Source organism: Pyxicephalus adspersus, chromosome 6, assembly GCF_032062135.1.
Source record: "Pyxicephalus adspersus chromosome 6, UCB_Pads_2.0, whole genome shotgun sequence".
NCBI lineage: Eukaryota > Metazoa > Chordata > Amphibia > Anura > Pyxicephalidae > Pyxicephalus > Pyxicephalus adspersus.
Window position 1 is genome coordinate 70,409,244 of NC_092863.1, and position 27,217 is coordinate 70,436,460.

A 27,217-nucleotide genomic window follows, 5' to 3' on the forward strand; every position below is an offset into this window, starting at 1 on the left:
CTAAATTGCAGGTTATATTCCTTTGGAGGGGTTGGAGGGGTCTTTGTGGAGACAAACAAACTTTTCCACGCTTTTTCAAAAACCTCTCATCTCAAGGGTTAGTCCAACATGTGACAATGTGTACTTTAGGCCATTTTTCATCCAAATGAAAACACCTACCATATGGTTTTATGTGGTTGTTTGGAAAGTTAACTCCATACTTGCCAGATTGGCAAGATAAATAGCCGTGCTCTTCTCAAGCAAAAATCTGCCATTTACAGTGACCACCGATGTCTTTCATCAATTTGCTGTGGTAGATTCCCCTCTTCAACGAATAGAATAGCGTCGTATACAGCCCTTGTTCATACATTTGTCACTGGAAATGATCACAGCTTTGGAATTTTATTCTTAATCTGATATCACGGCAATTCAACAACATCTTCCTATTGAAATGCATACTTTCCCCAAAATGTGCACCCTAAAAAGAAGAGATGTTACTGCATTTTTTCCCTCAAATGTCATTAGCGTAATCCTCAGCTCCATCTCAAACCATCAGCCTGAGAGAAGGAGAAGCCCATTTACTGTGTACAAGTAATTGGAAAAAAACATTTACAGTAATCCATTTGTTTTATGTGTTTTATTTTATTACTTACTATTTCAAACTGGTAAACTGTATTTAATAATAATGAAAGAGGAATAGGTTCTCAGCACTGCATGAGACTTGTTCAGCATAAGAAGTGAGACTGTTATGGCAGGAATCAGTTCTAGCAGGCAAATGATGTACCATGAGATGACATATCAATGATGCTCAGCCCTGTAGTATTCATAGAAATCTAAAAGGTCAGTTTGGGTGGTATGGAAGGCAGGGCAAATAGCAGATATCACATACAAAGTGCATTAACCCTTACCATGCTCAATATAGGCGGTTCAGAGGTGATGTGTCACTTACTGCACTTTACAATATGCTTAGCATTCAACCTGAACGATTTGTTTAAAATAAATTGCTGTCATTAGCATTCATTCTTATCAGTGTAATACACTGCAGTGTGCTTTGAGAAGTGCATTGTGTATATGTGAACATACATTCTCCTCCTTCAAACCAATAAATTAGGAATTTAAAAACAAATAAATAACTACTGTGAAAATATTTTTGTATTCTGATGTTAGGTTTCTAATACAAGTGATGACAGTATGGCTTAATTTTCATTTTATATGCCTTTATTGATATTTCCCACATTTACACTGGGCATTAGGCAGTTAGCTGCAGTTAGTGCTGCACAGGAAGGTTTTTATTGGTAATAAAGGTGATTTATATACTCAATACCACTTTTACAGGACCCCATATAATTATCAGAATGGAATTCTTTTTATAAAGTGAACACAGTGCATCTGAAAATGCATTTAGTAAATGTTTAGGTTTTTACATATTCTTCTTCTTATTATTATACAGTATTTATATAGCACCATCATATTACGCAGCGCTGTACAAAGTCCATAGTCATATTACTAGCTGTCCCTCAAGGAGGCTCACAATCTAATGTCCCTACCTAAGTCATATGTATTTATTACAGTTTAAGGACAATTTTTGGGAAAAGCCTAATAACCTAGCTGCATGTTCTTGGAATGTGGGAAAAAAACGGAGTACCCGGAGGAAACCCACGCAAACACGGGCAAAAACCGGAGTACCCGGAGGAAACCCACGCAAACACGGGCAAAAACCGGAGTACCCGGAGGAAACCCACGCAAACACGGGGAAACTCCATGTCAAGTTGATTGCATTTAAACTGACATTGTCCAACATACACATATATTAAAAAAAAGATCAGTACTCTAATGACTTTTCTGGTGATGTCACCTAAAGACTGTTCATGGTACAATAGCAATCTTCTTGCTTACCCAGCATCATTTAACAAAATAAATGTCACAGGCACACCGCCTGAGGGTGTATTAGAATGCCTCCTGAGCTCACAGTATTGCTGTACGTGAGATTATGCTGCTTTGTGCAGGAGTAAAGTGCCTAGTAAATGGCTAAGTGTTCAGAGCTCCCCCCTGGGGAAGGGGGTGATAGCTACCCATCCACACCTATGTGGTTTAATGTGGTGCATAATGCCCATTATGTCAAATGTTAACATGAGGCATTATTCCTTATTTACTGTTCTGCAAAACATGCAGTAGTGTATTATCACAAGGTATGGCGTGCTTCAAAACAAGTGCTAGAGGTGTTGGAGGTTTGATCATTTAGTATATCGGAGTACCATTCAAATGAAATCGCACTGAAACACAACAGTAACTCATGCATGCTGTGGTACCATACAATGCTTTAATGCACAGGCTGCAATGAACTGGTGTGAAATATGTGGCATTATCACACAACCTTGCTTTATGATAAACAATAGAATATATACTTTATACATCCAGTTGCTGTTGGATAGGGGATTTGTATCTCTGTAGGTAAAAAATGTTACAATAGCAGCCCACCTGATTGTGGGGAAGCTTATAGGGAAAACTAAATTCTTAGGGCCCGTTCATACATATCCAAGTGCTTCATGCCAATGTACACTAAAACATGTTATGTGTGTGTCCCCACTCCACTCCACTTAAGTTGTGGTGTGTTGTGTTACGCTGCTAGTCTCAGATCCCCCTCCCATGCTGTAGATATATTAGGCTCTGAACGTCTGCTACAGACAGAAATAAATCCTGTATGCTGAATGCAGTCAGAAATCTCAGAGCTTCACCTTAGCTAAGATTTGTAGTTCTAAAAAAATGAAGAAAGGTAGAGTATATAGAACTTTTTATTAGTTTTACATAGTAATTGTATGCAAGGCAGAGATAGTCTTATGAAATATCATTCTGGTTATTGATATTACTACTACAACGTTACCATTTATTCAATGCTCTGCTCCATTTTAGTCCTTGGACTATGCTGATGGCTTTCCCTGATTAAGGCACACTTTATATAAAGATTATTGACTTGTATTGCCACCATCAGCTGCTACAGGGAGAAGGAACCCCTTTAAAATCCACCATCCACTGAGCTTCTCCACCTGCACAGGTGCAAACTTCTCCTGTTACCGGTTGTAAACTTTTGTAGTTCTAGGATTATCATTCACTAGCACAATCAGCAACCAGATCATGACCAGCCATCATCTACCATCTAAAGGTACCCAGTATATCCATCACCCTTTACATCAACTTCTGCAGCATGTTGGGAGTTGTGGCTCTACAAAGCAGAAGTTATCTAACCTGATAAGTGCTCAGAACAGAGTGACTCAGCACATTGAGAGCTGCTTTTATAATCTGTTCTGTAACTCTCGGAGGAAGTAGAGTTAAACAGGAGTGACCCCATCCCAGCTCCTCCTCTGTACACATTCACAAGGCAGGATTCATTCTCTCTTTATAAGCCTGGTTTCTGTCCTGACGCCCAAGAGCGCACCTTATCGCAGTCATGGCGCAGAGCTTTGTGGATGCCAAACTGAGACCTGGCAAAGTAACCATGTTTGAGAAGGCGTCCTGTCCCTACTGTGTTCAGGCAAAAGCCATTTTAAAGAAGTACAAATTTAAGAAAGATTGCCTGGAAATCATCAACATTGCCAATATGAGTAACATGAGCAGCATTCAGGATTACCTGTTTGAGCTGACTGGAGCGAGTACGGTGAGTTCAGATAACAGCAATAATATAGGTGTAACACTTTGTAAAGTATTGGCAGAAATCCGCTACATTCCCAGCTGTGTATCCTGCTACTAATGGAGGGGGCCAGTGATTTGTGATTTGGTTGAACTTTTTCTATATGTATGACTTTAAATTGATTCTAAATCTCTGAATTCCACAACCAAAAGTAATTCATATGAAGCGTAGAATCAAAAAAAACATTGATCAGTCAGGTCGAAAAATTTCAGTTGATCGCAGAAGCATTTAACAGGTTTTTATTATTTTGTTACATCAAATTGGGATGAAACAAATATGCTCATCACATGCGCTTATCTTCTTCCATTATGTCCTGAAGATGGTGGAATGGTGTGTGGTGGTGAAATCGATTAATTTTCGATCAATGGTCAATATTTGTATTAAGTCAATCTAATTACTAATCTAACTAAAATTGATTTGTGAATTTCCAGCATTATCTCCTGCTTTCGTCCTGTATTCCCCCATGTGTACATCCAATGTACAGAACATGTCAGGAAATCTGGAATTATCTACCTGTTGAAGAAACACTGTCACTAAGATGCAAAATATTTAGTGTTTGTAAACCCCAAAACCAAAATGTAATCTTTTTCAGCTTTCTAGTCCGTAGTTCTAGGCTGTATTAATTTTCTTTTATAATAACGTCCATTAATGTTCACTTAGTAATCCTATTAATAATTTCACCTACCCGAGTGGCTACACTTACTTATACATATATATACATATATACACTGTACATATGGAGGCGGCTGTGGTTATCACCCTGACTGGACCTAAAACATATCTGCCTTTATTCTTCCAATTTAGCTCACAGTAAGTGACAATTCTTGCAAGGTATGAAAAATAAAACCTAATGCCTTCTAGGGATTGGTAAACTTCAATATGATACAGGTTTGTTTTTTGGGTTTTGATATACTTTTATTCAGAGTTTATGAAACCAATAAATATTCTGCATCCCATGCTTCCAAGTGACTGTAAATGTTAAGCTATGTACAGATGTTAAAATTGTTAACAGAAACAATGTTTCATAATATTGGTGATCCTGGAACATGAGTGCTGTACACACAGTGCTGTTCAATTCTATGGAGAGGGGAGAATGAGTAGGAGGCAGCCCACTGCATCCTCCATCATATGAAATGATCCCCAGCCAGTCGTTTTGTAATCCCACAGAAAATCCCTCAATGACGTCAGAAGACTGCTATTTGTACGTTAGAACTTGCCAGAGTTGCTCATGATCATTCTGCTCTGTGATAACTATCTAACGTGTGTGTGTAGCCTTAGCATTAGCTATAGATATAGAGTGTTTCTATGTACAGGTATGCCGTGTCAGCCCTCAGGCCAGTACATACGTAAACATAGACATTCACACCAAACCACTCTTCGTGTCCATGGTGAACGGAGAGAAAGCACACCAATACTTTCTAGGAGATAACAATACTGGACTGACAAGGTTTTCTAACCTGTCAGTTTACTATTCCATTTGTAAGCCTCAGCTGCTGGTGTCTATTAGTGACCGTATCATAAAATCATCTATGGGAACCTTTCATGTCAGGTTCTGAGTATTTACCTTGACTTATCACACAGGTGAAACTTAAACAATTCCCCAGCATACCCCCACATCTTAGAGCTCTTGTACAGTGGAATGAATGTGAATAAGTTAACACATGATGTGCATGGTTTTTATAACTGTCTCCATTTGAATAAACTTGAATGGCAGACTGTAGATTAGTGCACCAGAATGCAGCATACAGAACTTCATAGAATAGCACTGCAATGCAACAGGTCCATGTGAACAGATTCCGACCATTTATTTTGTGACAATTTACAATATATAATCAAAAGTTTGTGGATACCAGAAGACTTATATAAACTTTTTTGCACATCCTATTCCAAATCTATGGGCATTCATATTGAGTTGGCCCGACATTGCCTCACAATTCGCCATTCTCTTCATTCCAAAGAGTTCCTCTGCACCAATTTTACCAAACTGGGTCTATTTGAATCCTACTTCATGTGCAACAGAACAGACAAGGCTGGAAGCACACAAGTGCTGATAATAACTTTGTACTTATAACTTTTTACTCTAATTGGATTGCGTTTATTGGTCCCTCATGGCAACAGAGAATTTTAGGAAGCCATTCTTGTTCCCAAACCCCTGTGAAATGGCAGCTACCTGACATTCAGAGTATCAGATTATACAAATATTTTTATATATACATTTACAGTGAAATGGTATTAATACAGCTACATTTTAAAAATTAAAGTTTTGTGTCAAAGCAATACATTTTGAAATGCAGTTTAGCAGAATGGTCAGATGACTGTTGCCTGAGCCAAGCACAACAGTTTGTCTCAGGCAACAGACAAAATCTCACACATGTACAAAGGTCACCTAACATCATTCATCAATCCACAAGGTACCCATTGGGCTCAACTGCTGTGCTTTCATATGGACGTGAGCACAGCAGGGTGCTGCTTGCAGCTTCTCCTCCTCCTCTCTTCGTAGAACAGAATGGCTCTGTGTTTAACCCCCGTTCATTCATCTGTCACTGATTATGATCACGAAAGACTGTTTCCATCGATAATCATCTGACATCTGTATGGAGAAACTGTAAGGATCTTGCGTTATTTTACTGAGTCTCCAGGAACTAAGTGTGCTGATTATGTGACCTTAGATGACATTATTCACTGAAGCTTAGAATATTAAATTAGCCTAAGTGCTTTCTTAGGAATAATAAAGTAATGTGGTGGATGCAATAAACAATGAAACACAAAAGAACATTATGAAGCTGGCTTATGACACAGCTGGTAGGAGCAGCACAGCTGCATCTAGAGATATTTTCCTTTTGTAACATAATATGTCAGAAATGTACTTTTTCTGTGTTGTTATAGAGTTATTCCCATAGGGGAAGCCCATTCAGGAAATAGCTGTGTTGTGCAATATATTCTTCTTACAACAGTTTTATTCCCAGATTGGGAGAAAGGACGAGATGAACATTAGTTTGGAAAATCAATGTTTAACATGAACACATAAAATCTATATTCCAGATGACTCTGTGCCACGAAAAACTCGAAATGGCTAAATTTGACATTTGCCAAAAAGAACTCTCAGAAGTAGAACTTTTTCCCAAGAAGTAGAATTGCTCAGGAAGTTGGATGTTTACGGTTTCAATATTACTCATTGGTTAAATATGAGATGAGACTTGAGAGCATTATTATTACATTTTATTTATAAAGCGCATATATATTTTGCAGCAGTAGACATTAAAAATTAGTTTTGAATGACATACACAAACATGACACAGAAGGGGGGAGATGACCCTGTCCTAAAGAGCTTGCGGTCTAAAAGAAGCTCTTTGTGTGCCTCTAACCGTGCTATTCTCCTAATTTCTGTTCTAAAGGTAGCCTGACACACATTGTGACACAGATGGCAATAAAAACCTGATTTTCTAAACTGGCCAGACTTTTGGTTTTAACAATGTGTACATTTCTTTACACTAAAAAAAACAAAATAACATTAGGGATGTAAAAATAAGGAAGTCATACCAAACACTACTTATATAAAAACTCACATTAATACAGTCATATATTTATTAAAGTGCTTATGTGCAAGCATAACTATACACACAGGAATCCATCCTAACATGGGCCTCCTGTAATCAATACCTTTGTAGAACTAGGTTGGGTCAGAGTGGTAGCAGGTCAGAGTTCCATCACTTTGCACAGTGCACATGAAAAACATGGAGGCACAACACATCAATGTGCTTCCAGCTACTTCATTGTGCAATCACAGGCTGTCCTGGATGATTGTGAATGGGATAAAACCCGAACTTTATATTTTTCTTTGTGGGACTCTATTGGACAAGTTTCTGCTCACTTCCTGTCCCAATGACAGCCTGTATTAGTAGTACAAGAAATGAGAAGAGCTGTTGTCACTAAGACAGAGGCATATAGACATCAATACCATAACAAAGGTTCTATTCTGTTCCTATTTTACTTATAAATTTTGTTTTGGTGTGGTTTGTGTCCCCAGTAGAAATCCTGACAAATATCCTATTATTGGGATAACAGATAACAGCACAATTGAACCAGAAGTTTTCTCTACCTTACTGAAAGCTGGAAAACTGATAGAAGTTGGGTTTTTATCTGCAATGTACTATAAGGTTCACTGCAAATTTTTTGGCATTACGGTCAGCAGTAATGTATTTATTTATTTGCCTGTAGTTTAGCTTTAATTTTAATTATTTAAATATGCAGAGTCAAAGAATAATTTCACACTTCATAAATAAAACTAAATAACAATGACTTAATTTCTTGAACTTTCAGGTACCTCGAATATTCATTGAGAAGGAAAGCATTGGTGGCTGTTCTGACCTTATACCTTTGGATAGCAATGGTGAGCTGGAGAAAAGACTGATCGCTATTGGGGTCCTGGAGCAGTGATCGGTAAGTATGACCACTTAGAGCCACATCTAACAGATGGTAGTTGTGGTCCACAGCATACCACACACGGACCATAGAAAAAGGTCTACATTCTTCTATATATCCATGGAAAGGGTCCCACCTAGTTTCAGTTCCCCACACATGTATCCTCTTGTCTAAAGGGGTGCCTAAAGAGACCATAGAAGAAGAAGAAGCGATTGGTTTTGTATGTTGCTAAGGTCGGGTCTTTCCCTGTGACTGAACGTAGCCAACCATCACTCCATGAAGAAAACAGAATGTCGAATAATTCAGTAAATTAAAAAAAATCAACCCCTTACACCTTCAAGGGACCTTTGTATACTATTAACGTGCTACATAAGCATACCTACCAGCATATGTCTTGTCGGTTAATTGTACTGCTACCTTCTCCCACACTGCAATATAGAAACCCCCTGCTACTAATACCAGGTAAAACTTTACGCACTTAACTTCTGACTAGATGCTTGCAATGTGAGTTGCAGATTGCCAATATTTTTTCTAATTTAGGAAATGCTTGCTGATAGGTTGACATTTCTAGGTTTTCTACAAACAAGTCTTGAAGAACCACAGGACTCCACAAATTTCATGACTGTTTAATAAATGTTAACTTGCATTTGCATATACTTCTGTTTATTGAACATTGCATCAAAAAGGTAGAAAAAGCATATAAAACGTGATACTAAATTGAAGAATTCAGTGAATTTCCAGGTAACTTACTAACAGTTAACAAAACTGGATTACACTTTTATCATATACAGTATACAAAACCTTAACTTGCACATCACAAAATGAATAGACTGCCTTGCTGCAACACATTTTAACACACAAAGGTACATTCAATAACTACAATTTGTTCTATTTCATTTCACAGACATTTCTACGACCAGAAAGAAAACGTCTCAAAGCTAGACCACTCTGCATGCTTATCAATACTATTTATTAGATAATGGCAAGAATTAGTTTGAAACTTTGTGTGAATGTCTAAAATAAAGATGTTGCCATCTGTGAAGTTTCTTTTGTATGTTGTTTTCTATGAGTTGACTATGAATAATAACCAGCACCATTGGCTACCATAGCTACTATTTCAGTTCTGCTGCTTTAACTGCTTACATGACAGGTAGAAATCTAGTAGTTCATAGGTAGAGGCCCCCAATGGCAGTATCCATAGTTGCCACAGTACAGACCTTGAAAGATCAGCTTTAATCCTTTGCAAACCACTGCAACTCAGGTATTGATGCTTTATATACCTACCCCAATTAGGAGTTCATGAATAGGCTTCTGAAAAGGTCAATTTGTTTTGTTTTTTTTTGTCTGCACTACAATCTACATATAGACTTTTGCCACAGGTGCACTCCTTGTTATATTTTCTGTAATTTAGGCTTCTACAGAGTTTGAGAATGTAAAGTATTCTAAATACAATATATGTCCAGTAAACCACAACAGTGTTATATTTATACCATGTCCAAATAATTTCTAATGAACCAAGCAGTACTATATTTTCTCCACGAAATGCTCTTTAAACAGTCAAAATGGGTAGACCTTTCCTCATTTTCATACTCATTTTCATAAACATATCCTCAACATGCACATAGCTATATACTTATTGCATAGCTGTTTGTGTACCTAGTTCGACATGTTGATCAAATGAATATAAACAAAGGAATAAATACAGAAAGTTAACAGCACTAAAAAACAAATGATGCTAGTTTAAAATCGGTGCAATTTGACTTGTTTTACCTATGCAGAAAAAATTGACTGATAATAGACCCTACTTTCACTCCTTACACATGCAGATTACACTTTTGTTTTCACATTGTTCTATTTTTCCGCTGGAGTAGAGACAGCTCAAAGTTTATATGGTCAGAGCTAAATCTGCCCCCATATAATAGCATTCTGCCTGGCGATTTGCTGCTCAGGTTCCCAGAACTGCACCATAGGAATAATGGTAGAATCAAATGATAAATGAGATTTACTTTATAAAGTTTTTGCTACTTGGGTAGTTTCAATTAAAATCTGACCCCCCATAAGCTTTATTCTTTTAAACAATTGGTGCATTAGCTTTTTTGCTCAAACATGTTATTGTGCTTTGCAGCCATCCTTTGCACTTACCTTATATCATTAGAACAACAGTAGCTGGCCCCAAAACTTCTAGCCTCGTGGTCAGCTGTTACCCTGAGAAGTGACTGGGGTGATGTAAGTATAAGATATAGACCAGCAGAATTACTCATACAGGTAAGATTGGTTCTTTTTAAGATTTTTTAAGATTGGTAAGGTTGGTTCTGTAATATCTCAGTACACAAACTGACTCTGTTTTAAAGCCAGGTGACATATCACCTACTACATTTGTGGCAATGACCTTATGAACGGGTTCACCTAACATGGATCAGAAACACATTGCCACATAAGCCAACCAATACCTGTGCCTTTAGGGTCTTCTCATGTTCGTTTTGTTTAATCACAGATTTCCTTTTAGGATTATATAAACCCTTACAATGCACTTTTCATATTAATTCATTTTTGGTCTGTTAAAGGCTATGTGCTTACACTCTATTTTCTTACCTGGAAATGATTGTTCATAATTAAATAAAATGAATACAGGTGTCCCTCAATGCTGTGAGGATGTTGTTTGTGATCTGCCGTGTTGGATCATTAATGAGCAATTTTATGTTTATTCTACCCATGTTCCTGCTGCAGGGCTCCTTCTGCTCCTCCTCCTCCCCTGCTGTTGGCAGAATACCAAGTTGCATCTCTGTAAGGAATGGTTGTAAAACTGTCACCTAAAATGATCTCTAACTAAATACATAATAAAAATGTGAAGTGATTTAAATAAATCACTAAAAGTGTTTCTTATGTCAGTTTAATAAGTGAAAAAAAAAATGCTGTTGATCTTGCCAAAAAGTATTGCCAGCTATTAACTTTATGTTTTATGCCTCTTCTTGCTGTTATCAGTTCCTTAGTGGTAAATTTACAAAGCAGCAAATCAGACATTCTACAGACATTATTGGGTAATATATCAATTACCTAGATTAAAGCCCACATACAAATGGAACATTCTATACAATGTGTACTGAATGTTAGATTACCTGCTATAAATAAATCCCTATTGTTCCCAGTTTTTCCTTAGGACTGCAGAACCCAACCTCTCCAAGTTTTGTTTGTTTTTTTTTTATAGAAAAGAGAGAGAGGTGTACGTAGTCCTTATCCTAATAGTAGGGTGTGTGAGTGTTACTAACAGAATCACCAGGGAAAAAAAGATAAAGAAAAAAAAAAACCTAACCCAGCCACCACATGTAAGGAATGGTACATTGAATTATTTAACACTTTGTTTTTTAAAGAATCATAAAATTGTTTTTTATAGATATGCTTAAGTAGAAGGCAATTTATGTAGAATTCAAAAAGTCATTTTAATAAGGGGGCAAGAAATATGGCCTTATATTATAATATTATATATATATATATATATATATATATATGGGTGAGAAATGTTTTATATATAATACAAAGGGTGAGAAATGTTAAGAAACCACAGACTTTTTTGGCACATATCTTTGCTTTCTTTGAAACAAACAGTATCATTAAAACACAAGATCTGCAGATACCATTTTATAATTTTATAGGGTACTAATAATTCAATTTAGGAAAATCACATCTTGTCTAAAAGTAAGTGTTAAACTCTATAGCAAAAATAAATATGTATAAAACTGATTTGACCTAAAGATCAGTAATAAGTGCTGGATACACGGTATGCTCTCTTCACAAGACAACACATCTGTGTTTTGGGGAGTGGATATATCTTCTGTATTCTGCAAGCTGATTCAAGTAAAAGTTTGAAGGCCATCTATGTTTTTCTATGAACTCCAGTTCTTCAGCTGAAAAAAAACAAACAAACCTATTATACCGCCATAAGTCTTAGAATGTTTCAATGCAAATCTAACATTAACATTACAGGATAAACATAAAAAATAGGTGTGATTGTTTCTATACTGACACAATCTAGGATTTTTATGCAGAGATCCCCAAAGGATGAATTATTACTTTTATGTACAGTAAGGAGAATTTCCATTTCTGTACTGTTTACCTATCAATAGAGACAGGGACAGGATAAATCACAAGCATTTTGACTCCAGGCTGTTCCTCAGCCATCACCTCAGATTATAAAGGGTCATGAAACAGGTTTTTGCTTCTTGGGTAAGTGATATTACTACATTACACATGCTATTGGATCCAGCACACAACAGCAACCTACTCTCACCTAAACTTGTGGAGTCCAAGTAAATGGTTGTTTATCCACACTTGCATGCCACAGCATACCGTCAGTGTATATTAAGGGAATGCTGATTTCCCAGCATACACATCCGGCAAACATACACAGGTTAGTATTCATCATGACACTCAAAACCAAGTACCATTATTGGCCTTGCTACCCTTGGGTAGTTAATGTGAGTGAGGAGGGAGAATTTCTGTTATTTTGTGCAGGGTGATCAGCATAAAGAACACGTGCCTCAGTTTGCCAAAACAGTTAAAAAATGCCTGTGCCACGGGAAAAAAAAAACCCAGTTTATACTTTTTATAGGCCTAAATGCATGAACTACACATACTGCTAATGTTTCATACATATTATTTTAGCTTGGTTGGTTACATATCCATCTGCTATGTTCAAGAGCTTTGTGGGATAACTTTCAAATCACTGGCCTTAGCTACCTATTTTCATAATGACCCACACAACAGGACCTAACAATCCAATCACATTCTCTTATTGATGTGCACCATATTTTTGTTTGCACTTTTTAGTTTATAGCAAACTATTATGTTCTTCTATATTATGTTAAATATACATTAAACGTACCTGAAAGATCTTGGAAGTCCAACTTCTGGCTGAAGATTAAATAGTGTGCAGCAATAAAACAGAGCAGCCAAGTGTACAGGCTTTCAGAGTTATAAAACTGCAAGACAGGAAAAACCATAATAAGTAAAAGTTAGGGTATCACGTAATGAAGATATATATTTTCATATATGTATGTATATATGTATTTACTCTAAAATTAGGTGGATACAACCTAAGATAAATGACAACACATCACATTTTACACTGTGTCATTCTTTATTTAACAGCACATGATATACCACACTATTGTGTTAGTAATGTCAAAATGCAGAAGTATGTGAAAAACTTCATAGAAATTAACAAAGTCGGTGTAGCCAGCTTCTGATAATCAAATTAACTTGATTAAATGATTTTCAGCAAGTATGACCACCTCTATAAAAGCAGACGTTTTGGCATTTTGCTGGTCTGGATCTTTCAGTTGTGTGGTAACACAATGCCAAGGAGACATTTTTTGCTGCTCAATATTCTGGGAAGGGTAAAAAGTCATTTCCAAAGCATCAGAAGTCCATCATTTTTTACAGTGAGAAAGATTATTTACAAGGGAAAACATTTAACAGAGTTTCCAATTTTCCCAGGAGTCAATGCCCCACCAAATGCACCCCAAGGTCAGATTGTGCAATGCTGAGAGAAAATTCAGACTATATGTTAGCATGTTGAATGTGAAATCAAGTTCATGAGAGTACAATTAGAAATGGATGGAACAATTATGGTTTCTTTGAAAATGTTGCCAGAAACCTCCTAGGGCTTAGGTTGAAAAGTTGCAACTAAACAAACAACATGTTTTTAGTACCTTATACCAATGGATAAGTATAGTATACAGGGTGATGGTTTGGGCTTGTTTTCTATTTACAGGACCTGGGCACCTTGCAGTCAATCAGTCAACCACAAACTCCGCTGTATTATCATTCTATAATCAAATGTAAGGTCATCTGTACGACAGCTATAATTTGGCCAGAAATAGGTCATGCCCAGTCAAAGTTCAGCCCTCAACCAGATCAAAATATTGTGGTGGGACCTTAGGGGGGCACATAAATAAATACCTGCAAACCTCAATTAACTGAAGCAATGGGGTAAAGAAAATTACTCAACAATAATGAGACTGATAAAGTCATACAAAATATGAATACTTCAATTATTTCTGCTAAAGGTGGTTCTAAAAGCCATTGCATCATAGGGTGTACTTAGTTTTTCATACATGACTTTTCAATTTTGGCAGTTTTTGTTAAACAAATAAAGAGTGAAGGGGCCCTATGTTGGATTGATGATCTTTAATAAAATAAATAATCAGAGTGTAGGCAAAACCACCGGCAACTCAATAGAATATGGTGGCATTTCCTCTAAGAACCATTGCGGAAGGATTCCCTAAATTATTAAAGAACTAAGTATTTTGCAACTGCCCCTACCAATTGTGTGAATCATAGGTTTTCAGAGCGCACAAGTCCACTAAAACGTTTAAATATGAATTCAGAGTCAGTGGAGATTTCCCCTTACTTTCTGTATTGATGACCACTAAAGTCCAGGAAAACTCATCAATTAGGACACAGATAACTGTAAAAGCTGAACTTAGGTTCTTAACCCGAATGAACCCTAAAGTTATAAAACTACAGGTCTAAAATAAAGACATTTATGGGAAAAGTTAAATTTTCACAGTGGCCCATAAAACAGAATTCTAGTTTTAGAGACATGGACTTACAGGTAAAAAGTGAGCTATGAGCTGACAATTGACACCTATGGATATAATATCTACAAAATATTTTTTTGCAGACATTGAATATGTGCTGCATGTGCAGACTGTATGCAAAGATTCATACTATATGAAATGTGGACCTTTTCTGGAAAGTAGATGAAGAAGTATTGGTTACAAGAAACCAATGCTGCCAGATAGTGTTTGACCAAAACAACTCCTGCTATACATAGACCAAAATGTAATCTATCCTTAAATCTGGATAAAAATAGACAAACTGAATTGATCAATGTTTTTGTTAAAAATTTAGAAGATTGCTAAATTTAACTGACAGTCGAGTGTTAACATTCAGAGGAATAATATTTAAGTTCTATTTATGCAATTATTACAAATATAATGTGTCCCTCCTTATGCATAAGATTCAATAAACCCAACTTGACATTATGTAGAGCAGGCATCACACCATACCTTGGCCTTTTTAAGTAGACTGACGACACTTAGGCTTGATGAGCACAGCTCTCTGCTTGGCATGCTCTGGAGCTGAGTGATAATGTAATGTTCACATATATGTTGTAATCGAGACACCTGGTACATCTCAGAGCAAATCATCAGTGACATGGCTTGTAGAATGCTGGCTAATAAAGAATGAAGAATTAGGGATGGTGTGGTTTAAGCTGCACATCATACCAGAAACAGAACATAATGTGATTGAAACAAACACAATGTGGCATGATCTAGAGAAAATGACAACTCATCTAAACAATATAGCCTTTTAAGAAACTTTCCTAATTTTGAATTTTAAGGAACAGAAAGAAGTATAACTATTACATTTTCGGTAAAATTATTTGTATATTTTATAAGAAGTTATATTTAAGTGATAATTGGATGGTGCCTGTTTGCAAACATATGACTCCAAAAGATACATGCACACACCAACACTATACAAAATAAAAACCTATATACACATTTTTTAAAGCTCTTTTGCAGCAATATATACAACCATATATATGGTGCCTGCAATGAACAACGTCTGCCCCCCTTTAAATAGCTTAGACCTGGTGATTGGCCCCTCAAGGATCAAACACTGATGGCAACATATGGGCATCATACCTGAAAGTGCAAAGGATTAGGATGGAAGATAGGAATGATAAGAAAAGTCACAGGAAGTTGCTTCCTGCACATGTGTTTAGATATTTCTTAATTACAGGAATCTTTTATTGATGTTCATATAAACCCATTTAGCTCTGCTAAATATTGATTAGGTCGAGTCAATCTTGACAAACTCCCAATTTAAAGGATTGCTTGATTTAGTTAGGCATATTGTGACCTTTTAGGAGGTTATAATAAGGTCATCAGAAGTGCTTAACCACTTTGAACCATTTGCTTAACAGCTGCTGAAATCACTTCTATTACAGAGCCCAAAGCCAGCTCTATGACAGTCACAGTACTGCTTCTATTACTGCCAAGTACAGTTTCAAAACGGTGGGAGAATCGCAACCAAAGTGTTCATAGCCATGTCCCTTTAGGCGCACACAGTCCTTTGTTCCACTGTACTGAAGAATAAAGACTAAAGGCACTGCATGCAGGGGTGGACATACCGGTAGGAAGGTATAAAGTGTGCTGTTGCATGAAGGCTCACATAAAGGTGCTGAGTCGGTTCAGGACAGAGACCCACTGTTGGCTGATATCCATCACTGACTACAATAATACCACTGCCGCTGGCAAAAGAATATCGCAGCAGGTCAAATTCATTGTTTGTGATTGCAATATATTACTAAGTAATCAACTCTTCTATTAACTCTTCTATAGTCTATGGTATTTATATATTTTCTTAATAGGTTGTGCTATAAACAATAACAACATCTGTACCAAAAAAGATTATGAAAAAAGTGCTGCAGCTACTGGCGATGGCACTACTTTTTTTATTTTATTACACATGGAATTTGAGTGGATTGTTGGCTGCTGATTGGTTTATTGGGGACGAGAAAGGAAAGATAGGAATGATGGCTATGCTAATCAGTCATTTTTAACTTTAACTCTTTAACTTAAACTATGAAAATGAAACACAGGCAATCTTGTTGCTTTAAAAAAAAACACTTTCACATTTTCACATTCCATAAATCAGACCAAAAGAGTAAAAGAATTTAGTTAAAGTCCAAATAGTCCTGCTTACCAGGGCAATATGAATCTTTGTAAATATATTCCAGAAAAGCAAGAAACGTATCTTTGGACATGTCATGAATAGGAATAACTATTTGATTTGCTTCAGAGTAATGTCCACTAAACATGGCAGACATGACATCACAACGAGCCACCAGCACCGCTCGATGTGCTGGGATTTTTGAACCTAACATAAAAGAAAAATGCAGGTTAATGCCAAACGGTAATAAATAAAACTATATTATGCTACCTAAAATAACAGATTCTAGATCCCATACACATGATGATTCTTCTTTACCTGTACACTGGTATCTGTATCCTTACACGCAAAAGAAAAAAAAATATGGGTACATAGCTCTTGTTGTGCATAACATACACTTAAAAACAATGAATGCAAAAATAAATAGTGTGAGCAGAAAAGCTGCTAACAAAAATTTCCTATATCTCAGTAGAGAGTCTACTTTTCCTACTGGTTATGAAGAGAGCAATTTCGGGGAAAGGTTTTCACTTTTGGCAAAATGTGGCTAAAAGAAAACCCTCTGTTTCAATCACTGATTTGATGGATTTTTTTTCTTTTTTCAGGAATAGGGGTATTTAGCATGTAAATGTTTGGCAAAAAAAAGGGTTGAGATATTCTGTAAACCTCAGGAGCCTCCTAAAGCTCACTGCACCCAAACAATTAATACCTACTTCAATTCTGCCCTTCCTCAAAAACATTTTGAAAAACTGGTAGTCAATTTTCACCATTTTCACAGAGACAGAGGAATAAATAAATAACTGGCATGCTGCATCACATTGAATAGCAAGCAACTCTTACAGAAGGGGACAAACTGCCATATCAAAATTATGCATCACACAACCTTGTTTATGCAGAATTTACAAAAAAAAAAAGATTTTTGGTTACACATCTTTATTCCATTCACACATAAAAAGGAAATTAATTTCCATTCATTAAAAACTGTAATACATACATTGTGAAATGTGGCATGCAATGTTGCAAAAAGAAGCTTGTCTCCAATGCTCGAGGGTACATAAAGCAAGGGAGACCATTGTTCTTGTGTATGAATATAAACTATTCTTGTATTTAAATACCTCAAAATAGAATACAGTTCCCTGTAAAGAGCAGACTATTGTAGGCCAGTAGGCTTTAGATCCCACACAGATATACTACACATGGTGATACACATATTATGATTTCTCCTCCACAAGTTGCACAGTACCTTGCACTTGAAAGATTACATCCGCCAACAATGGGTTGTTAAAAAATTGTCCAAGAGACAGCTTAAAATAGGAAAAAGATTCATTTGTTGGAATAGTTACCTAATAAATAAAAAAAATACAGAAGCAATTCAGAGATACATGTATCAATAAAAATCAGAAATTTACCAGGGTTTGGGCTTTTGGATTAATATAAATGTACTGTAAAATGTCATGAACACAAATTGCTACATTACTAAAATGTGGCACCTAGGAAATAGTGGTTTAAAGGGCTTATTTCACATCGGCAGGGTTTGGGGTTACAGTTGCATCTCTTTTCCTTTGCTTACAAGCTAAGTCCATCTACAACTCCAATTTGAGTTTTATGGTGAATGTGGTGGTATCTAAATAACCCCATTTAGGGTTCTGGCCCTCTCCCAATAACAGACACAGTTTACACCTCTTTCTCTGTAATACAAAATAAATGAAATGCTGTAATAAAAATGAGTTTATAATGAAATTGAGGGGAGAGTTGGAAACTCTTGTGAAGGTTAGAGAGGAAAGGGTTGGATAATGCTGGCCTTCCTTCAGCTAGGTATTGACGCCCTATCAACTTCCTGTAGCTTCAAATGCTCTTTAAAATTAGGGACACATATACCCCAACTTAATACTAAAAATATTGCCATTATTAATGACCTTTTTCCTGAAGTGTAAATAATATATGTATTTAACAGTATCAAACACTTTTATAATTGATGACAACAGCTGACAAACATTAATATTTTTTGAGAACAACAGACTTTGATCTTGTGATTGCATTGATACTTGCAGATCCCAGCTGAAAATTTTACGATACAGTATCAACAGATCTGCATTTGATGTCACAGAAAAGGCTTGTAGTGAAGTAAATGGACACTAGACATTAAAACTGAATTATGCCCTTACCTTCAGTCTCACACCATTGTAAAGGCTCCTCTCCTATACTGATATTGCTAAGTCTGATGTTGTAGAACTGTGTGTTGTTCGACAGTGTTAAATGAACAAAATTAAAATTGTAAGAACAAAGTAGGTAATGGTAAGGGTATATGCAACCCGAATATTGAAGAGAATCTATGAAAATAATGAATAATAAACAAAACAACAGGAAATAGTAATGAGAGACCAGACAGCTATAATGACGTCTTATAGTATACAGTATTGAGCAGATGAAACTTTAGGCAAAAGCATCATCATAATTAATGTCATTCCCCATTTAAAAAGACTTTAAATTTTCTTTAACTATCCATGTGCCCTCTAGTGCCTTATAGATGGTATTACATTCTTGTTCTGAAGCAGAAAAATATTTAGAATTTATTTAAAGGGCTAAATATGTAAAAAAAAAAAAAGTGATAATAAAGAGAAAATCTGAGGACGTTGGAGGGGAATGTTGGTGAAGAGTAAGGTGGAAAGGCCTAGATAATGCTGAACACCCTCCAGCCAAGTATTGAAGTGTGCTCTATCCATCTTGCTGCAAATTCTAATGCAAACAGTGAAAAACTATTAGATTTCAGTACTATCAAATTATGCAACTTCAGTACAGGAGAGGAGCCTGTACAACTGTGCCAGACTGAAGGTAAGGCTGGAGTTCAGCTTTAACATCTAGCTGTCTGTCAACACCATCATGTGTCTTTTCCAGGAAATCAGATGCAGAACTGCTGATACTGTAATATAAAATGTTCAGAAATAATCTACAAGTATTAATGCAATCACAAGATGAAGGTTTGCTGTTCTCAAATAATATTTATGTTTGTCAGTTTGTCAGTTTGTCTGCTGTCATCAATTATATAAGTGTTTGTCACATAATGTTAAATACACCAAATTAAAATGTGAAAAATAAGGCAGTTCATAACCGTAATATTTTTAGTTTTAGGCTAGGTTATATGTAGCCCTAATATTAAAGAATACCTGATGCAATATTAAACAAAAATATTTAACAAATGGTATAAAAAGTTATAAAGGAAGAGAGCTATATAAAAACTATATAAAAGGTAAAGCATTAGGTGTATTGACAGATATAGCCATTAGTTGTGAGATAGGCTACTTGGCATGACCATCCTTAAAATGCCATTGTAAAACATTTTGAAAAATCTTAGTGTGACAATTCCATATGACATGGCTGTTAGAAGTTTCAGTCTGACATGCCAGGGTAACAGACTGACTACAACACCTGTGCTCTCTCTGTATTTAGTGCTATTTTTAAATTGTGTTTATTAGTAAAAACAAAGATTTTACATAGATAGCAATGCACAGATTTAAAACACCAGTTTAAAATTCTACATGAATATCCTATGGAATAATCCAGAATTTCTCCCTGGATGTGACAACACTCAAATCAAGTGGAGGATTAACATCGGGTTGTTTCAAATAGGTGACCTGCTAGATAGTAGAGACATTTTGAATGTAACCACTTTGCAAAAACAGCACAACCCCCCCCAGGTGACCTTTTTTAATACCTGCAACTTTGCTCTTTTGTAAGGTCTAGGGGACTCCCCCTCCTTATCAATCTACGGCTTTTGAAAAATCTTGCACTTCCTTCGAAGAGGCAGAATTTCTTCAATATATTTGGCCCTGTTTGGTCCTCAAAATAAACTTTACTACATGTCACAAGTGAAGCTGATCTGGGTGTTGAATGGAAACCAATAAATGTCATGACATAGCAGGCACCCTCTCTAAAGTTTCTCCTAACAACTCCCTGGAGGTATTTCCCTCTAGTTCAAAGATTTTTGATCCAAATTTACCATATTGAATCTAAAACACTACAAAAGTGCGCTCTTTTCTACAGTACAGGATACTATGCCTAGGTCTACCTCCTTATTGATTCCCTATATATTTATGGCAGCTTGTATAATTATAGCTTGCTACTGTAAGGCCCCTTCAATCCCCAAGAATTCACCAAAAACGTTTGTATTATGACAAACAATAAGTTAACCTGAATGCTTAACAACAAAATGGCAGTTTCTAATAGCACCTGGGACCCTTGGATCTCGTTTATTAGCCCTTAATCCTATATCTAGAGAACCCCCTTCCCTCTTGTAGACTCTCCTCCTAAAATGAAAACCTTCCTCCCTTGTACTTTAATGATTTTGTCAGTTTCTAAGCAATCCACTGGAGAAAAGGTAACAATTATATAAAAATTGGGGATGTTATATAAAAGTTGGGGCATATTATACTAAGACTGCCTATTTTTTTAATACAAAACAAAGAATGTTGTTTTATATCAGAAGTTGTTCTCTTTTGTTGTCTTCCCAGAATTTACACTTTTTTTCCTATGTATTTTTCCTCCATATTTTGTACTACTTACCCCCCCCCCCCCTTCTCTACCTTTTCTCATAAATAAACCTTTTGAGAATAAAAGAAAAAAATCCACATGAATAAAGTATAGCTTCCCTTTAACACTCCATGCACCCTCTAGTGGCTCATAGCTGTCATTACATTGTGCTGCAAAAAACAGCTAATCAAGGCTTTCAAGACTCTTCTTTGTACAGCTAATGGGTGTCACCAGGAATTTAAAAATATGCACTGTATTTAAGATATAATGACTAGTATGTTGCAGCTTAGCCCGTCAGATTAAAGTGTTCTCATCTCAAACTTCTCCTTGGCATCCTAAAAGATGACAGTCATTTTTGTTTTCCATGCATTAGAAACACATAGCAAGCACTTCAATGTAAACAAGATCCTGTATTATTTAAAAAAGGAGAATGTTTCAGCCCCACGAAACATACAACCATAGTTCATACTGAATGCAACCTTTGGCTTGCATTTGAAAGTTGAGTCATGGGGGTTCTTCATTCTTTTCTGGCCACCTCTTTGACATTTGTCAGTAAACTGAGCAAAACTAAGAGGGGCGAAGGGCATAGGAAACTAATAATATAAATTAGACATGAGTTTGGGATGTAGGATATTACAATAGAGATAAAAAAGCAGTTCCAGAAAAAAAAGGCAAATTTTGTGCCCTCTCAGTCCAGGTGAAATACGAGAGCAATTTAAAGGAACTGATAATACAAACCTGGCCTGGTTTCCTAAGCACACATTGTAACAATTGACAGACATGATGCACTTTTTCTCCATCTTTCAGTTTTTCTTTTATCTGTTGTTCCAGGAGCTCCCACTTAGATGCACCTATAAGAAGATTAGACTGGTATAAAAAACTGAAACTTGATTTGTTATTGAAATCTTATTGCTACAGATTTTTTAGCTTAATTTAATTCTTAAGCAACATGTATAGGTTATGGCTGGAACAAAGAATGAAAAACATTCATTACACATTTTAGTTATGCAGTGCTCAACCATGAATATTGTACTGGCAGAATACCCTTGTTTAAGTTATAAATTGAATAAACTACAGTTGGCATTATGTTACTGTCACAGGAGCTCCTCATAAACATCTATGCTGGGAATAAGTAACTCACTCTGCCGCACCTATCATCAGGTATCTCATGTGTGAGAAGCTACCTTCCTAATGTGAATTCTGTCTTTCAAAAAGTCATTATTTGCAAAGAAATATCTGCAGGCACCAGAAGTAGGTGAATCATTAGAAGTAACTATTTACATATTTGTTGTATGTTAGCGAATGTTGCATTAATGCAGCCCATTCATTTAGCACTCCACCACTGCTACAAACCTTGAAATTGGGCTTGCACAGTTTTTGGCAGTGCAACACACTGGAGTGTATGGTATTGCATTACTGTGTGTACCACAACACTGCAAGGTGGGTTGCAAAAGGCACAAAAAATAACATGCAGACTACATGCAATAAAAAATAGTAAAGTTATTAAAAAAGGACAATGTTTATGTAATACCTGAGTAAATAAAGTGTAGAGTGTCGGGTAAACACTTTTGGAAGGTGTAGTCTTTAACAATGACCCTGACTGGAGAATTGTGAACAGTGTCTGCAGATTCTTTGTACACAGAGAATAGGAAATGTGCTGTTCTGTATACACACTGGTCCGAGACATTCTCACTGGAGTTAGGGACAAACAAGAGTGCAAAAACAGCACTGATGCTGCACAGCACCACTCTGTGTGCTCCAGAGACGGGCTTCAACTCCTCTGTACAGAAGAGGACATCTACACACTGGCTGTGAACTAGCAAATCCTGGATGTCCGATGTATAATGCGAAGGCTCATGCTGTAGAACTGGCATCTTTGCTGTAAAAAAAAAGTGGGGAAAAAACACACTGGGGTTATATTGAGAATTGTAATGCATTAAATGCTTGTTACAGATGACATTTCCAGCAAAAAAAAAAATGTTACACTAATGTTAAAATGTAACAATAATTTTTCATCAACCATAGCACACACTGTCCTTGAGCATTTATGCATACTATGAAGTCCATAAACACAAACAGTAGCATTGTCCAAACATTTAGTGAGTGTGGGAAGTACTGCAGAAACCGTCAGTGTCAGCTTATTGTGAGAATACAACTGCAATCAGATAATGTTCCCAACTGATACCATTGCTTCCCCTCAACAAGCCTTGGCTAGCAGAGTTTGCTGGTAACTAATAGACATTATATAGGCTTTCAATCTGGCAACAAAAAGCTACATTAGAAAACGCTCATCGAATGTCTTTGGAAATTTCATATACATAGTTGTGTCTGAGTTTGAATACACTTGTAACTCAGAAAAAATTTAAAGAAAATGTAAATAATTCAGATACACTGAAAACAACTTGCTGCATTTGACTTTCATGTTTTTACCAATTCGGATCCCAGTTTGATGTCTATATCACATTAAAAAAACCACTAAGGTTGGAAACTATGGATGACTGTGTCAGTGTCAGTGCCATTTTAAGCACATTAGGGTGCATTGACAGCCTTTTCATAACCTTTACATAACACATGTTAAAGCAGCACAAAGATACGTTTAGGTCCCAACAGCTAGAGGGTTTTTCTCATCCTATCCCTTGTTCTCCCCATTCTATCTAGGGCTTCAGATTTTAAGCAGGCCCTGAGTGTCCTAAAAAACAATGCGCACCTACTAGTTCTGCATTGTATGATAAGATGTCACCCTGTCTGCAACTGATGGAACAGCACAGAAAAATATATTAATCTGCTAATATGCAATATTTTACATTTTTAAATACTATAGTTAAAACTAGGTCTATTGTCTAGTATATTTAAAACAACATGGCTGGAAAACTTTCCTACTATATAAATACTAGCCCACATGTCTTTCGGCATTAGGACGGTATTTCAAAAAGGAAAAGGCCTTAAAAAAAGAAGGCCCCTTCCTAAATAGTACCAGGGTCTGCAACATCTCACTGGCCTGTGAAGGTAGGAGAAGGTAAGGTTGCTAACAGTCTTTTAGATCCTTTACCTATTATACAGTAATTGATAAGTTAAAAAAAACTAAGATTTTTCATTTAGGATTGCAAAAAGAATATCACATAAATACCTAGTTAGTTCAGTAGCAATAATGAAGTGAATATTACAAATGTGGGACAGTGGGATTTTAGGTGATCTCATACTAATGATTAGTTCATTAACTTGTGAAAACACGTTAACAAGAAATCACATGTAACCTCATATACTAAATGCAGAATGAGGGGAATTCCCATAATATTACCTGGCAGAAGAAGTGTTGGAGGTTTAATCCTATTCTTTTTTTTCTTTCCATTTACTACAGACTTGCAGTGGACGGTCTTGTTTATGTAATATTCCAACTAAAAACAAAAAAGGAAAACAAGCAGATGAATGGCAGGAGAAGACAACTTCAGCCCATTTTATCTAGGATTAACAAAAGTATGTCTATTTCAGAACTAGCAGTGTTTGGGATTGTACAAACAATGATTAGAAGTGACTTATATACAGATATGTTATTAGGTAAACAATGAAGCTCATTTAGTAAAAAGGTTGAGCCTCTTCACTTTGAAAGTTTGCAAGGAAAATATTAAAACAGGATTGTTTTCAATGGAAACATTTATAAACTACTATACATGTTTGCAAACTACTCCATTGTTTTTAATAGGCCTGATTTATTAAAGCTCTCCAAGGCTGGAGAGGATACACTTTCATCAGTGCAGCTGAGTGATTCTGCAAACCTGGAATGGATCTGGCCCAGGATTCAAAAGATTTGCTAGCAGTATGTTGAAAAACTTCAAGTGAGTAATGTTGACCCCCCCACATATGCCTGTCCTTGATTTTAAGTTAAACTTCATAGTGCCTGATTACTATAAACATATAATACCATATGGTGTACACACAGCGCCTGTTCGGTTTTATGGACAGGAAAAGGGGAGAAAGAGCATGCGGCAGCCCCCTGTAATTTCCTCCAATAATGTGCATAGCGGTTGTTCCCAGTTGTCATACATTGATCAGCTGTGGCGGATTGTCAGATTCTCGCCCGAAACAATTGCAACCATTCATCACAGATGACAATTATTTGACATATACACAGCCTTATATTTATTGATGATAGAAAAAAATTTGAAAACAGATCCAAAAAAATAACAAATGTCCACAAATTTAGAGAACTTTAAATCATTTATGTCCTTCAAACTATACAGCTAGTAACATCTTGTGAAGGAGACAATATAAAGTCAAATAATAAAAAGAATTATTTCCTTATCCATCAAAACAAACAGTTTAACCTAAAATAACCCATCATTCAATGCCCCTTTGTTTCAAATTCAGTTCTACTGAGTCCTATCCCATCATGAGTTGTTTACAGATCTAACAGCAGCAACTAGATAATATTTGACCATGTGAATTTATGTGCACAGTTTATACTTGTTCATAGAGACTTAAAGATAAATAATTCATTTCTTTTTCCTGCAGTTGTGGGTTTAAAAATTAGGGAGTAAACTGGATGTTTTTAAAATTTTTAACATTCATATGCATCTTCTACTCTTATCATCTGCAACCATCAACAGTTGGTAGGAGTAGAGAAGCAAGGAATGGGTTAATCATGTGAACTTTCATCAAGTGCCACTTAGTTAAAATAATATTTGATTTGTTAAAAACAACGCTCAATCAAAAGAATCATATAAGGTTTCACTGAATACTAAAACAGTGATTTTTTTTCTACTATAACTACTCAAATATAAACCAAAGTTTTCTCCCAAAAGCACATTGTATTTTAAATCTTGATTTGGATTCAGGTGGGGTCTATTGGTTTCAGCCTTCAGGGGTCTTCTCCATTCAGCTGCCTCTGACCATATCTTGAGTCTGAATGATGTGGTGGGTAGCAAAGGACATGTTGGGATAAAGACATTTGATGGCTGGAACACAAAGAGGTAGGAGTAAAGGCCTTGGTTTATAATTAGTTTTCTCAGTATAAAAGGGGATCAGTTATTTTTGTTTTGTTTTCGAGTAAAGATGGTATGTACTATTTAGCTGCTGTTTAACAGGTTTTATTTTTTCCAGCTAAAGAATGGACAACTTGCACACAGGCTTTGTTCATAATAGCTCTCTAGATTACCAATTACTGTTCTTTCTAACAAGCTGGCCTTGAACAATAATGATTAATCCAAAAAGCTACTCTGGAAAGCATGTACATTATTTGGACATGGTGTGTAATTAGATTTAATACAAAGAACAAGCTCTTTCTTTTGAAAAACTGGACATACATTGCTAACAGTAAACATAGATGCTTATTCATATTCTCTCAACAGGGAAGTTATTGTCTTTAAAAAGACATCAATACTTTAGACTACAGTGTATTATGCGAGAGAGATAAGGTAAATTAGAACAGTTAATCCAATGTTAGGATTGCCATATAAAATCTTGCTCTTAGATTTCTTCTAATATACATGCTTATTGTATAAAGGCAGGAGTCAGTTCCACAACCAGAAACATTTGGTACTGAAAAATAAAAATGTAATCAATAAAGACCTTTCAAACAAAACAATCCCTATCAACTGGATGTGTATGCAGCATTTTTAGCAGCTCAAAGACATCAGATTTTCACAGTGTTTTTGTTCTGGCACAAAAGTGCAAATTGATATCATACCCAAGTATGTGGGTAGAAAGCTAGTTTTAGTTTACAACTAATGTAAGGGTAAAAACTTGTTGGGTTTACTATTAATCCAGCCTAGGAGTAGAAATTGTTCTTCTGCCCCAATGTTGATAGCACAGAGGTACTGGATTAAAAGACAATGCACCGGGGATCAATATTAACAAGACATGCAACCA

The 27,217-nt window shown here is 36.1% G+C and overlaps 2 protein-coding genes and 1 long non-coding RNA gene across 6 annotated transcripts in view; 1 reads left to right on the forward strand and 2 right to left on the reverse strand.

Annotated features, from left to right (window-relative positions):
• Positions 1 to 3,369: 3,369 nt before the first annotated feature.
• On the forward strand, positions 3,370 to 9,128 carry GLRX (glutaredoxin). The gene is made up of 3 exons (XM_072416149.1): positions 3,370 to 3,631; positions 7,985 to 8,104; positions 8,991 to 9,128. Exons 1-2 carry the CDS (start codon positions 3,425 to 3,427, stop codon positions 8,099 to 8,101), a joined length of 324 nt encoding a protein of 107 aa, XP_072272250.1. The 5' UTR covers positions 3,370 to 3,424; the 3' UTR covers positions 8,102 to 8,104; positions 8,991 to 9,128.
• LOC140334062 (uncharacterized) overlaps positions 8,697 to 27,217 on the reverse strand; it is a 420,558-nt gene continuing 402,037 nt past the window's right edge. The window contains exon 2 of the long non-coding RNA XR_011921474.1: positions 8,697 to 9,316. This is a non-coding gene — a long non-coding RNA (uncharacterized lncRNA). The remainder of the gene's footprint in view (positions 9,317 to 27,217) is intronic.
• RHOBTB3 (Rho related BTB domain containing 3) overlaps positions 8,697 to 27,217 on the reverse strand; it is a 32,344-nt gene continuing 13,823 nt past the window's right edge. For all 4 annotated transcript variants that reach the window (XM_072416145.1, XM_072416142.1, XM_072416144.1 and 1 more), the window contains 8 exons: positions 24,651 to 24,747; positions 22,884 to 23,231; positions 22,091 to 22,203; positions 18,069 to 18,168; positions 16,862 to 17,035; positions 15,157 to 15,323; positions 12,966 to 13,062; positions 8,697 to 11,988 (listed from right to left, as the gene is read on the reverse strand). In XM_072416145.1, the coding sequence (XP_072272246.1) occupies positions 11,873 to 11,988; positions 12,966 to 13,062; positions 15,157 to 15,323; positions 16,862 to 17,035; positions 18,069 to 18,168; positions 22,091 to 22,203; positions 22,884 to 23,231; positions 24,651 to 24,747 (1,212 nt within the window). In that variant the 3' untranslated portion in view covers positions 8,697 to 11,872. The remainder of the gene's footprint in view (positions 11,989 to 12,965; positions 13,063 to 15,156; positions 15,324 to 16,861; positions 17,036 to 18,068; positions 18,169 to 22,090; positions 22,204 to 22,883; positions 23,232 to 24,650; positions 24,748 to 27,217) is intronic.

Coding starts and splice junctions, on each gene's coding strand:
- GLRX (XM_072416149.1), top strand. CDS start 3,425: ATGGCGCAGAGCTTTGTGGATGCCAAACTGAGACCTGGCAAAGTAACC. Junction 3,632..7,984: donor AGCTGACTGGAGCGAGTACG/GTGAGTTCAGAT, acceptor TTGAACTTTCAG/GTACCTCGAATATTCATTGA.